This window comes from Strongylocentrotus purpuratus, unplaced genomic scaffold, assembly GCF_000002235.5.
Source record: "Strongylocentrotus purpuratus isolate Spur 01 unplaced genomic scaffold, Spur_5.0 spur5_scaffold_21, whole genome shotgun sequence".
NCBI lineage: Eukaryota > Metazoa > Echinodermata > Echinoidea > Camarodonta > Strongylocentrotidae > Strongylocentrotus > Strongylocentrotus purpuratus.
In genome coordinates this window covers 2,957,517-2,971,710 of record NW_022145607.1, presented here as the reverse complement: position 1 = coordinate 2,971,710, position 14,194 = coordinate 2,957,517, and the positions used below count along the sequence as shown (strand labels likewise).

Genomic DNA, 14,194 nt, shown 5'->3' with positions numbered 1-14,194 from the left:
GCCCCCGGTCAAAAATAGGTAAAATTAAAAGATGGTAAGTAAAATGCGCCCCCCCCCACTCCCCTGGTCAAAACATTATTTAAAAAGTTAAAAATGTGATTCTTTTTTGTTGTTGCTCAAGGGAGGAGAGGTGGTTGTTGCAAAAGAAAAGACAAAAAGGAGGGCTCATCCCCCCCCCACCAGTTGAGCCAAAAGAACAAAAACAGTAACGGTAGGATCGTGATGAAATGTCCTTTCATTATTTGATTTGTCAAAAACGATGAACAAGATCTGAGATTTTCTTAGTGATTTCAAACGACTGATATTCTATTTTTAAAATGCACAATTATTTTATTTTGACTTTCATTCTCCTCTAACAGCGACAGAGAAAGAGTAAACGAGAGCGTGATTGCGGGTTAGTGTTACTTTGTCTCACAGGCAAAGTCTACTCCAAAAATAGTTTGCTTTTAATATAGGTATAAAAACAAGGGAAACTGAGCAAAATTAATTTGAGTAAAAAGTTAATTAATAAGGAAGTTATGATTTTTGTGTAAAGTATGAAAACTATGGAACTTAGAAAATCACAAATTGCAAATTTGGTTATCGGTTTGTAACGGCATTGCCTCATTATTCAACATTTGCTTTATTTATTGTTATCCCATTACTTTCCCTTTTTATCCACAAAAACTTGATTTCCCCATGCCTTTGCCCAGGTTATACCATTTGTTTCATATTGCATGCATAACATTTCACAAAATATTTCATGAACTTTGAAGACTTTTATACTATTTTCTCAATATTCTATATTTATAATCACTAATTTGTATATAAAATATGAATAGTTTTTTAAATCAAAATTCACATGTTTCAAGATGTAACTGAAACAAATTACTCTATATTTGCATCCACACAGGAACATTACTATCAATATAACTTGGATGCTGGTGTAAGAAAATAAGACTTTGCGGAAGGGAAATTGGAAATGTATATTATTAAAATAAAGAAAACAATTATTGGATAGTGAGGCAATGACGTACCAGACTCATGAGTGACTTGCCAATTTGTCTTTGAATTATAAAGTTGTTCATGTCATTAACTGAATTCTTAAAGTAGTTATTCGATTTTTCACAAACGTGATTGGTTTGTCTGATTTTTCTGCTTCTATTGAAAGTAAGTTATTTTTAAGAGTGGATTGGCAATTGAACATGTCAAATGGAATTTGCATATATATGGAATTATCTAATCTAATTGGTTGAATGTTATTTCAAATCCAAGACACAATGGGATTAGGATTCACATTTAGAAATCTAGTTAGTTATCCTACTCATATTTAAAAAAAAACGTTATGTTCGATGTTATAATGAGAACTTTCAAGTGGAAGCTTACCGTTTGCTTAATTCTGTGATGTGTCCAAAACAAACGAAGAAACGCGCGAGGCCTTCAGTCTTTCCCCTCATCAGCAGTGTTGACTGCTGACTAAATGCTTCCTAGCTTCCAAGGATTCACATGTATCTTATCGAAATTTCAGTCAAAGTAACAGGTACGACTCACTTGAAATGTTTGTTCTTGAACGTGTCATTAAGAAAGAAACTGACGGTGAAATACTGTTTTGCACGATCAGGAACAGGAACAACAGTGTCCATTAAATGGCGTATCTGGTATAGGCACTATGTCGAAACACGCGGTGCTCGGAAAGCACTCGCCCCAGAAATAAATCGCAATACAGATTCCGTGTTCAGAAATATGTTATTGTCCCTAATCCGAGTCCCATGTAGAAGGTACAATAATGAAAGGCATAGGGGTGCGTACATTTACTTGGTACATACAGGTGGGTGAAGAGTTTGCGTATTATCTCTCGGCGCACCCCAAATCGAAACATTCCACATGAAGTGCTTTGCACAGTCATCGTCATGGCCATGTCAGCATATATTTCAAAACGATATTAATTGCTCAGTCAGTCGGAAAAACTATTTGTGATGCAAATTATACATTTTGCACCAGGTTGCTATCAGGAAAAGAGTGCTGTAGATGATGGGAAACTTAGCAGCGACATAGAAAGAGTGCAATTTAGAAAGAGATCGACAGAGAGACAGAGAGAGAGAGAGAGAGAGAGAGAGAGAGAGAGAGCAACCTGGTTCCACAACAATTTACAATTGGGGAGTTTATCATTTCGTTGCGAAGTGTGTACCTATATTTTGGGCAGTGTTTCAGGAAGGATACGAATGAGGGGAAGGTGAAAATGATTGGATTGTCTGGTTGGGCATTGTAATATTATTATGTACGGATCTATAACTTGTAAAGCTGCTTAGTAAAAAGTACAATACAATCATGAAATTGGGTACTGGAAATTTAGATTTGCAAAGTTTAGCTGCGTGATTTAAATTTGTTATGAATTACTATAATGGCCTTCTGTTAAAAAAACAGTAGTTTTATCGGTTAGGTCTCTAATATCGTTTCTCAGATCCACTATCCATTATTCCCAGACCATTGCAACTGTCACCACAACAGTCTCCTTTAAGGGTAACATAAATGACACGAGTTAAAGAAATCTTACGACCTCACGCAATATAACAGTAAATATAAAAGTATGCACATGGGCAGTTTATAGTTACACAATTCTGCCGTCATCAATCCAAATCCTAATCTTCTCCATTTTTACAAAAGATGTTATTTATGCTAAATATATTACTCATTGCGGATATAGTATCGAAAATAATATCGCTAGTGGACATTCGTTCGTCTGTTTTTATGTTCACATGTTTTAAATTGAAATTTTATTTTCATTACATCATATCTATAGCTGTACACAAATTATTATACCTTACCAGGGAAGTTTGCAGTGTGCAGTTAACTAGTGTTTTATTCAGACAGGGGGTTTGCTAGTCGGCGTAAGTTAATCCCTGCATCATTAAATACCTCATATATATTTCACTTCTAACAATAGTTGTCCACACGCTCTTACTCGAACCAACTTGCCATGATTAAAGGGCAAGTCCACTCCAAAAATATTTTACCTTCAATAGAAGCAGAAAAATCAGACAAACCAATCAAAAAAGTTTCAGCAATATCGGATAACTAATAACAAAGTTATGAATTTTTAATAGCATAAAAAGTTTGAAAATCACTAGACAAATTGGCTAATCACTCATGAGTCTGGAACGTCATGTCCTCAGTATCTACTAATTATTTTCTTTATATTGATAGTATGAATTTCCTATTTCCCCCCTAAGAATCTTATTTCTTCACACCAACATCAAAGATGGATTGTAAGTAATATGGTTTTGTGTGGATGCACTGATATAGAGTTATTTGTCCAGTAAAATCATGATTCTTTTGGGGAGATATTACTATAAACTATTATATAAAAATCAATAATTACGAATAAACAATATTCAGAAAATAGTATCAACTCTTCAAAGTTTACAAAAGATTTCGTGAACTGTCATGCACGCAATATCATACAAATCATAAAGCCTGGGCAAAGACATGGTTTTCTAAAATAAAAAGGGAAATTAATGAGATTAAACTATATAACGCAATTGATAAATAGTGAGGATATGACGTCACAAACTGATAACCAAATTGGCAATTTATGTAGTGATGTCCATTGTTCCATAGTTTTACATACTTTTTCAAAAAATCATAACTTTCTTATTATTAGTTATCCGATTTTGCTCATACTTTTCTTGATTGGTTTGTCTGATTGTTCTGCTTTTATTGAAAGTAATTTATTTTTGGAGTGGACTTGTAGCACGAACTTCCACCGACCAGCGTAACTTACGCTGAGGCGGCAGAGTTTGGCCAACCAGGTTCGAGTTGGACACATTTTGGCGACTACTGTTTTGTTGGGCAAACACAAGACAAACGAATATGCGCCATGTTGTGACCCGGTGAAAGCTAGCTGGTCAAACTCTATGTATAAATGACACATGAAAGCACACAGTTACTCCCGGGTGTAAGATGAGAGCATCCACACGGTCAACTTAAAGGACAAGTCCACTCCAAAAATAACTTACTTTCAATAAAAGCAGAAAAATCAGGCAAACCAATCAAAACAAGTTTGAGCAAAATCGGATAACTAATAAGAAAGTTATGAATTTTTGAAAAAGTATGTAAAACTATGGAACAATGAGAATCACGACACAAATTGCCAAGATGATTATCAGTTTGTGACGTCATGTCCTCACAACTTATCAATTGCTTTATATAGTTTAATCCCATTAATTTCCCTTTTTATCCCCCACAACTTGATTTCCCCATGCCTTTGCCCAGGTTATATGATTTGTATCATATTGCGTGCATGACATTTCCCCAAAAAATATATGAATTTTGAAGAATTGATACTATTTGCCGAATATTATATTTCATAATTATTGATTTTTATATAAATAGTTTATCAAAATTTTATTTTTCATGATTTAACTGGACAAAAATTACTCTTTATTTGTGCATCCACACAAAAACATATTACTAACAATCTAACTTGGATGCTGGTGTGAAGAAATAAGATTCTTGGGGTGAAAATAGGAAATTTATATTATCAATATAAAGAAAATAATTAGTGGATAGTGAGGACCATACGTCACAGACTCATGAGTGAGTTGCCAATTTGTGTAGTGATTTAAAAAAAAATTCATGTCATTAAAAATTCATAACTTTCTTATTAGTCATCCGATTTTGCTCAAACTTTTTTTGATTGGTTTGTCTGATTTTTCTGGTTCTATTGAAAGTAAGTTATTTTTGGAGTGGACTTGGGCTTTAATACGCTACCCTCTAGTCGTGTTAGCGAGTTACTCCTGGATTTTTCTAGGAGTAAATAGGTCGGTAAAGGTAGGTGAAGCTAACACGATCATCGTTCAGACGGTCACTACCCCGATTAGCTCTTAACACAACATTTTACCCCAGGGTAACTTGCCTCCGTCTGAACAAGACTAATGTGTAATCGTCCATTTAACCTAGCATCGTTCATCCATCCATGAAGGACCATGCATTCAATCAGCAGATGTATTAGTTTTAATGTACTTTTATTAAAAAAACGCTCCTTCTCTCCCCTTTCCTTTTTAATTTTGTTTTGGCTCTACGGGGGTGGGGAGGGAGGGAACACTCCTTTTTTTTCCGTCCAATATTCACACCTCCCCCCCCCCCCTTGAGCAACAAAAAAGTAAAAAACATCTTTTACTTATTTTTTTGCGAAAACTAGTGAGTAATTTCTCCTGTTTTTTTAAACAATGTTGGAAAAGAACGTATCATTGTTTTGTTTTTCAGATATCAGTTTTGAGTTTGAGATCTGAGTGAACACAAACATAAAATTTCACACACATATATCTGTTATCCCTTTTTCCAGTTTGTTTTAAACAAAGACATGAAATTGTACGAATTATTCCAAAGAGTAAGTCCCACTTTTTCACAAAATGCTCCCCCCCCCCCCGAAGAAAAAAAAACAAATTTTGTCAATCTTGGTATCATGTTCCATTTGTAGAATTCTTTCCCGTTTTGGGGAGCACTCTGTATATATAAATACATGCAAATATATATAATACTGATGCAAATCCCAAAGACCATGGAGACGGGCCCGTAGTCTCTCGTCGAGACCAGCCGACAGTTTGACAATCTTCAACTTAATACTGTAATACTCTATCGGGGTCTGATCAGTTTTCACCCATTCCGAAATTTGTCAAATGCAAACGACTTTGGCAACTCTCTTCGAAAATAAATACACAATTTTGAGCAATTAGAATTACAGAATAATGGTGCGTAGCTCTATAATCCCTTTTGGGAACAGTTGATAAAATGTCTCTGCAGGATCAAACCCAGGTCCCTGGCTAAGAACGTCATTGCCTCAACCACTAGACCAAGTAGAATCTGGACAGCAGTTGCAGCGACGCCATATATTTGACCGACAGGAGCAAGTAAGTTTTGAATAATGACAAGCCCCGTGCATCATTTGGACAAATAATTAATAAAGATTGAACATTTGTTAATTTTGATGTGATCACGCTCAACATGCAAAATACGCCAACTTTTCTCATGCGGAATTAAACATGCATCAAATGATTTAAATACTGTAAATTATTATGGTCTGACGATAAATTAGGTTCTGATGAAATGAGTATGTATCACAAGAAAATCAAGCAATTTCAAGAGTAAAATATAGTGTACAAACAATTTATTTAAGAGCCATCGGCTCTATATAATTAAACATGCAAATAATTGACAAGAATAAAATGATTCAGCATCACTATGAACTTAGATAGGAGTATATCCTATCACTGTTTATGTCGACTTATCGTTACTCAATTATATCACAATATAATTCTCCATATTTCCAAAGGAAAAAAGATTACCTGATGACCAGGTCATCCTTCGAGGTATAATACAGTTAATCTCCCACCGACTCTAGCCCGGTCTTTATATAAAAAGTATACTGTTGTGGGTTAGAGAGTCCCGATTTAGAGTTCGTAAATACCACCTCTTCCTGTTTCTGAATAGGCGGAACGAAATACTCTGGTGTATGTAGTAACCCGGTGCGATATGATGCATGACCTGCTAAGCCTGACCGGTGTACGACAGCACTGGGCGTTGACTCTACGACTTGACGCGAGTAGGTTGCCTGAGCTTGTCGACTACGAACACATGTCCATTCACTGATGGTGCCTAGGGTTATGGCTACGAGCCCAGCTTGTCCCTAAAAGAATTAAATGGAAACCAAATAGCCAACCATCTACAAAAATAAACACGATAGCTATAGCGATGTAAATCCTAACAATTTACAACAATCATTTACAATCTCTAGAGCTTAGCTTCACTGACATAAACCACTAAAATAGGCGACATTTATAAATGACCATGTACGGTATCTTTCACCTAGAAATTATAGAATAACACCTATGTCTTTACATATAGTTATACATGTATAACTTTTCAGTGCAATACACTTTCTTAAACCTCATATATTCTAAGCAAACAAAATAATCAAGATTAAGTCTTCCTTATTCAACAAGCAAGATACAACACAAAAATCCATTATCTCGTAGTACATAGAAAATATCTTTCTCTTTATGAAATGTATGAAATTAACCTTCCTTCCAGATAATTACAAATAAGGTAATACATTTATTTCGGTAACTTACAGTTCAGATGTTCAAACGATGATCCAAGTTGAGGCGAGGGCTGATGAGGCTTCTACCACGTCGGCCTGTGCTGCCTGGTTCTTGCCTGGTCCCATAGTATAGGGAAAGTCTATGCCAGCAACAGCATGCTTATAGCCTGTGGCTGTAACTTTTACCTTCGTGGCCAACACCCCTCATTCACTCCCCAAAGTCAGACCAAATTCTGAAAGGTCTGCTCCTCTCGAGATCTCATGTGCAATCTGATTAAACTACCCTAAATCTCTAATCCACGTTGGCTCTCTCAATAGTAACCTCTTTAACATTCTTTGTATTCCTCTCATGCCAAAACTGTCCATCCAAATTCCTTTTACTGAATCCTCTATACAAAACTTTCCTATTAACATTCTCCTCATCCTTTCCCCACACACAGACAAAGACAGACACCTGCTCTACTAGAGACCCAAGTTAGTTGACCTAGTAAATCCAAGTTAGTTGACCTGGTAAATTGCTACCAACAACATCTATTCATCTAACACCTGTCCATTACATTCTCTGTCTAAAAAAGAAATCCCAGTCACATTGTGACATATCTCCCCTTCCTTCAAGAAATTTATATAATTTCAGAAAAAAATTTCAGAGTGGTTTTCTCATTCGATACGAGGAAAATTTCAGAGTGGTTTTCTCATTCTATACGAGGAAAATTTGTTTACAGGAAAATATAAAGATCAATAATAATTATTAACAAAAAAACCTTCTGTTCCTGCTTTACTTGAAATCAACTACTGGTATCTGGTATCCTACTTAAGTAGTCTGCACCGACGTTTTCACTGCCCTTGATAGCTGTGATGCTAAACTGGTACGGTTGAAGCGCCAGAGCCCATCTCAGAATCCTTGAGTTCGCGACTTTTGATTTCGCGATACACTGCAGTGGCTGGTGATCGGTTTCTAGTTCAAAATGCTTGCCGTAGAGGTATGGTTCGAACTTCTGAACACCCCAGACTACTGCTAAGCATTCACGTTCCATAACACAGTAGCGCTGCTCTCTTGGGAGAAGTTTCCTACTAGCGTAGGCGATAGGGAACTTCTTCCCTTCTGTCTCTTGTAGCAGAATTGCACCGAGACCATGATCTGAGGCATCAGTCCTCAGGATGAAAGGAAGATCTAAGTCCGGAAGATGGAGAATGGGTTCACTAGCAAGTTTCTTTTTCAAGGTAGTGAAAGCTGCCTCTTCCGCATCTCCCCATTTCACTAGAAGTGGCTCTCCTTTCTTTGTTCGGTCAGTCAGTGGTACTGCTAATGCTGCGAAGTTGGGAACAAACCGTCTGTAATAACCCACAAGACCTAGAAAGGATCGAAGTTGCTTTTTGGTCTTAGGTCTCGCAGCTCCTTGAACTGCATCGACTTTGTCTTGCACTGGTCGAAGCTCTCCTTGACCTATTCGATGACCAAGAAATTCGATACTTACACATCCTACAGTGCACTTGGTAGGCCTCGCCGTCAAGTTTGCTCTCCTCAGTCTCTCGAACACCTCACGGAGGGTATCTAAATGCTCCTCAAAACTTACTGTATGGATCAAAATATCATCAATGAAATTGTCTACACCATGCAAGCCACGGAGCAAAGCCCTCATGATACGACTAAAGCTTGCCGGAGCATTAACTAGCCCAAATGGCATGCTTCGAAATTGATACAAACCATCTGGTGTCACAAATGCTGTCAGTTCCTTGGCTTCCTCTGTTAAGGGTACTTGCCAATACCCTTTGGTTAGATCAATCTTTGTGAAATACTTGGCCCTAGAAAGTTTTGCAAATATTTCTTCCTGATCAGGTATCGGTTCTGCATCAGTTACGGTAACTTGATTTAACTTACGATAATCACAACAAAACCTGATCGTCCCATCTTTCTTCTTTACCATCACTACCGGGGATGCATAAGGAGAAGACGAGGATTCAACTATGCCAACATCTATCATCTTCTGAACCTCCTCCTTCACCTTACCTCGCAAAGCATGTGGTAATGGGTACGGTTTACTCTTAATGGGTTCCTTATGGACAAGTTTAATGTCATGCTTACCTAAGTTTGTCAATCCCGGCATATCAGTCAAAACTTCTTCATACTCCCGTAAAAGAGAGTTGACCTCCTCACGCTGCTTATCATCTAGATGTGGACTGATCTGCACATCTTTGAGAGATTCTGTTGGGGTAAGATTGGGGAGATGAAGAATATCCTTTCTCGAAGAATGGTTTACATCTTCATTCTCTCCTTCGCTACATTCCTCAGACAAGCCATCATCCACAACAGAGACACCAGCAACATCGAACCCACCTGCACTCTCCTCTCTCCTGTAGTACTTCTTCAGAAGATTTGCATGGAAGGTTTTTATCTTTCCATCCTTATCAATTCTGTAGTCCATTTGTCCTATCTTCTTTACCACCTTGAAGGGTCCTTTCCAGTGCATCAACAGTTTGTTGTTGTCACTCGGAAGTAGAAGAAGGACTTCATCATCAACTTCAAACTTTCTCTCCTTTGCTTTCTTATTGTACTGTCTCCTGTACCTCTCTGCTGATTTGCTGAGATTCTGTTGGGCAACTTCACAAGTCAATTGCAGCCTGTCTTTCAGATCCAATACATACTGATATGTAGTCTTGGTATCCGGTTCATCAACCTCTCCAGTCCACATCTCCCGTAGGATAGCAAGAGGGCCTCGAACTGCTCTCCCAAACAGGAGTTCAAAGGGTGAGAATCCCGTGCTCTCCTGCACTGACTCTCTGTAAGCAAACAAGAGGGGGTTCAAATACCTACCCCAGTCCTTGGGTCGTTCTTCACACATCTTGCGGAGCATAGACTTCAAGGTACCGTTGAAACGTTCAACCAACCCATTGCAAGCGGGATGATAGGGTGTAGTCGTCATCTGACGGATGGAGAATAGACGACTGACTTCCTTCATCAGCTCTGATGTGAATTGGCTGCCCCGGTCTGTCAACACCTCTCGTGGTATCCCCACCCTGGAGTATATGTCCATCAGTGCCTCTGCAACTGTCTGTGCATCAATCCTGCGAAGTGCTACAGCTTCTGGGTAACGTGTAGCATAGTCTACAACGGTAAGAATGTACCGGTTACCTTTGCTAGTAGCAGGTTCTATCGGTCCAACCAGGTCCATCGCCACACGTCTAAAAGGTTCATCGATGAGAGGGGTTGATCCCAGAGGCACCTTCGTAACCTTCCCCTTAGGCGAAGTACGCTGACATGGTCCACATGACCGACAATACCGCACTATATCTGCATGCATACCTGGCCAGAAAAAGTGAGTCAAAATCTTATCACGGGTCTTTTTAGTTCCAAAATGACCACCAAGAATAGATTCGTGAGCAAGCTTCAAGACTTGATTCCTGAATTTAGTGGGTACCACAACTTGCACGAGTACATCTGACCCTGGGGTTGCATCAATATATTCTCTATAGAGTACATCCTTCTTAACGATAAAGTAAGACGAATTTCCACTCTTACTTATCTTCTTTTCTCCACTTTCAGCGAGTTTCCTGGACGCATCCAGTGCATTGTCCTCCTTCTGGGCCTGGATTAGATCATCCACAGACACAATGTCATTCAGTGAATCAGGTACTTGAAGGGGAGGCCTCGTACGTCCTGCCTTCCGCTTCTGTCCTCTTGTCTCTACTGCGTTGGCCTGATGATCTTTTGGCTTCCAGTCTTGGTCTGGGTCAGCTGGTTGCCGGGCTCCATAAATGTTCCCTAGTACAATATCATACACGGGGGTTAGTACACACAAAGCTTCTGCCTTACCTGTGAAGAAAGGAGTATCTAGCTCGATCGTTGCAACTTGGAAGGTTCTGATCGTCCGATCAATGAGCAAGCAAGTCCGCTGTTCTCCAGTGAACTGCTCCTCCGACACCAAGTCTTGCCGAACAATGACAGTCGTACAACCGCTGTCACGTAGAACATCCACGAGCTTCCCGTTCACCATTCCCTTGATGACTGGCATCTCCACTGGTGAACCACTCGCTGCTGCTGATAGTACCGGGAGGGTGTCGCCAGATGCTAGCTTCACTCCGGTTCCATCTTCGGTGAGGTTTTCTCTCACGATGAGACTCAAACCCTTCGAGTCATCCAGATGAGCTGTCTCTCTTGAGTCAGTAGGTCCTGCTGCAGCATCATGTCTGGCTGATGTATCGTCTGCTGACCTGCCTTTGACGAGACTTGATCCCATCTCACGTCGACCTTTCTTTCCACTTGGGCAATTGAAAGAAAGATGTCCAAACTTATTACAAGTGTAACATTTCTTGTTCGAAAGATTAGAGTTGGTTGGATTCTCAGACCTACTTGATCTTTTATCACTACTTGAACTAGTAGAACTGTTTGGACTCTTAGTATTATTTGAACTGTTAGAACTGGACTGCTGGGCTTTCACCCTTCTTACCCTCAAATCTGTATGAGCATCATGATATTGATCAGCTAGAGTTAATACTTCTGTAAGCTTTCCAGGATGACGTTCCTTAACGAACATCAGGCATTCCTTACTGCTTGTATTAAATATCTGTTCCTGGATGAGCAGGCTCTTCAGACCTTCAACATTGTCATCATAAGAGCTAAGATCAATCCATCGATCTAAGTATTTCTCAATTCTATGGGCATATTGAACATAGGTTTCCCCCTGATGGAGTTTAGCATACCTAAACTTAGTCCTATACCCTTCTTCCGTAAGATCATATCCTTTTAGAAGTGAGGATTTAACTATGTCATAATCCTTAACCTGGGAAACTGTAAGTCTTGAAATAATATCCAAAGCCTTACCCGACATCAAAGCACAAATTGCGAGTGCCCAATCCGACTTATCCCACCCTACAATTACGGCATGTCTCTCAAACCTAGACAAATAACTGTCAATATCATCCTTTCCTTCTTGGAAAACTGGAAGAGGAGGAATACTGGGCCTACTACGTGGGTGCCCCGACTGTGAACTAGGTCCCGTCCCATTAGTTTTCCTTAGTTCCTCTAGTCTAATCTGTTGAGCTATTACTTCAGTCTCAGCACTCCTTGCTGCCGCTCGTTCATCTCTAGCTTCACGCACACACTCATCAACATACGTTCTCAATTCCTTCCCCTCCAAATTAAACTCTCTTTCCCTTGTGTAATAAACTTATCTCTCTCCATACTGCAGGCCACACCAAGGTAAATTTACAAACCTGCCAAATGCAGACAATTTATGCAGCGCAAACGTCACCACGCCCTCAGCTCTGGCACAGGCACGTAGAGAAGCCTCCCTGCCCCGACCTGCACTTGCACCACCGTCCGAACAGTCTTGAACCTACAAACACTGTAAACTGGAGAAGATCAAGTTTTCATTATTACACAAAAACAATCACAAGACATATTACCCAATGATAACAATCTAATCATTATAACCTAACCTATCAAATAGACAAAAAATAGTCCCTTCGTGGTCGCCAATATGTCAGATTTAAATACTGTAAATTATTATGGTCTGACGATAAATTAGGTTCTGATGAAATGAGTATGTATCACAAGAAAATCAAGCAATTTCAAGAGTAAAATATAGTGTACAAACAATTTATTTAAGAGCCATCGGCTCTATATAATTAAACATGCAAATAATTGACAAGAATAAAATGATTCAGCATCACTATGAACTTAGATAGGAGTATATCCTATCACTGTTTATGTCGACTTATCGTTACTCAATTATATCACAATATAATTCTCCATATTTCCAAAGGAAAAAAGATTACCTGATGACCAGGTCATCCTTCGAGGTATAATACAGTTAATCTCCCACCGACTCTAGCCCGGTCTTTATATAAAAAGTATACTGTTGTGGGTTAGAGAGTCCCGATTTAGAGTTCGTAAATACCACCTCTTCCTGTTTCTGAATAGGCGGAACGAAATACTCTGGTGTATGTAGTAACCCGGTGCGATATGATGCATGACCTGCTAAGCCTGACCGGTGTACGACAGCACTGGGCGTTGACTCTACGACTTGACGCGAGTAGGTTGCCTGAGCTTGTCGACTACGAACACATGTCCATTCACTGATGGTGCCTAGGGTTATGGCTACGAGCCCAGCTTGTCCCTAAAAGAATTAAATGGAAACCAAATAGCCAACCATCTACAAAAATAAACACGATAGCTATAGCGATGTAAATCCTAACAATTTACAACAATCATTTACAATCTCTAGAGCTTAGCTTCACTGACATAAACCACTAAAATAGGCGACATTTATAAATGACCATGTACGGTATCTTTCACCTAGAAATTATAGAATAACACCTATGTCTTTACATATAGTTATACATGTATAACTTTTCAGTGCAATACACTTTCTTAAACCTCATATATTCTAAGCAAACAAAATAATCAAGATTAAGTCTTCCTTATTCAACAAGCAAGATACAACACAAAAATCCATTATCTCGTAGTACATAGAAAATATCTTTCTCTTTATGAAATGTATGAAATTAACCTTCCTTCCAGATAATTACAAATAAGGTAATACATTTATTTCGGTAACTTACAGTTCAGATGTTCAAATGATGATCCAAGTTGAGGCGAGGGCTGATGAGGCTTCTACCACGTCGGCCTGTGCTGCCTGGTTCTTGCCTGGTCCCATAGTATAGGGAAAGTCTATGCCAGCAACAGCATGCTTATAGCCTGTGGCTGTAACTTTTACCTTCGTGGCCAACACCCCTCATTCACTCCCCAAAGTCAGACCAAATTCTGAAAGGTCTGCTCCTCTCGAGATCTCATGTGCAATCTGATTAAACTACCCTAAATCTCTAATCCACGTTGGCTCTCTCAATAGTAACCTCTTTAACATTCTTTGTATTCCTCTCATGCCAAAACTGTCCATCCAAATTCCTTTTACTGAATCCTCTATACAAAACTTTCCTATTAACATTCTCCTCATCCTTTCCCCACACACAGACAAAGACAGACACCTGCTCTACTAGAGACCCAAGTTAGTTGACCTAGTAAATCCAAGTTAGTTGACCTGGTAAATTGCTACCAACAACATCTATTCATCTAACACCTGTCCATTACATTCTCTGTCTAAAAAAGAAATCCCAGTC

The 14,194-nt window shown here is 39.0% G+C and overlaps 2 protein-coding genes and 1 long non-coding RNA gene across 3 annotated transcripts in view; all 3 read right to left on the bottom strand.

Annotated features, from left to right (window-relative positions):
- LOC105439799 (ankyrin-3-like) overlaps window positions 1–7,204 on the bottom strand; it is a 57,582-nt gene extending 50,378 nt beyond the window's left edge. Inside the window, exons 1-2 of the mRNA XM_030995087.1 lie at window positions 7,127–7,204; window positions 6,545–6,664 (exon numbers count right to left, since the gene is read on the bottom strand). Coding sequence (XP_030850947.1) covers window positions 6,545–6,664; window positions 7,127–7,204 — 198 coding nt within the window. The remainder of the gene's footprint in view (window positions 1–6,544; window positions 6,665–7,126) is intronic.
- Window positions 6,129–11,313, bottom strand: LOC115928181. Its single transcript, XM_030995086.1, has 2 exons — window positions 7,110–11,313; window positions 6,129–6,664 (listed from the first exon to the last, which is right to left on the bottom strand). The coding sequence occupies exon 1, from the start codon at window positions 11,311–11,313 to the stop codon at window positions 7,864–7,866; it is 3,450 nt and encodes a 1,149-aa protein (XP_030850946.1). The 3' UTR covers window positions 6,129–6,664; window positions 7,110–7,863.
- A 1,345-nt stretch (window positions 11,314–12,658) lies between these two features.
- LOC115928307 lies at window positions 12,659–14,194 on the bottom strand. The gene is made up of 2 exons (XR_004066009.1): window positions 13,640–14,194; window positions 12,659–13,194 (listed from the first exon to the last, which is right to left on the bottom strand). It is a non-coding gene; the product is annotated as an uncharacterized LOC115928307 (long non-coding RNA).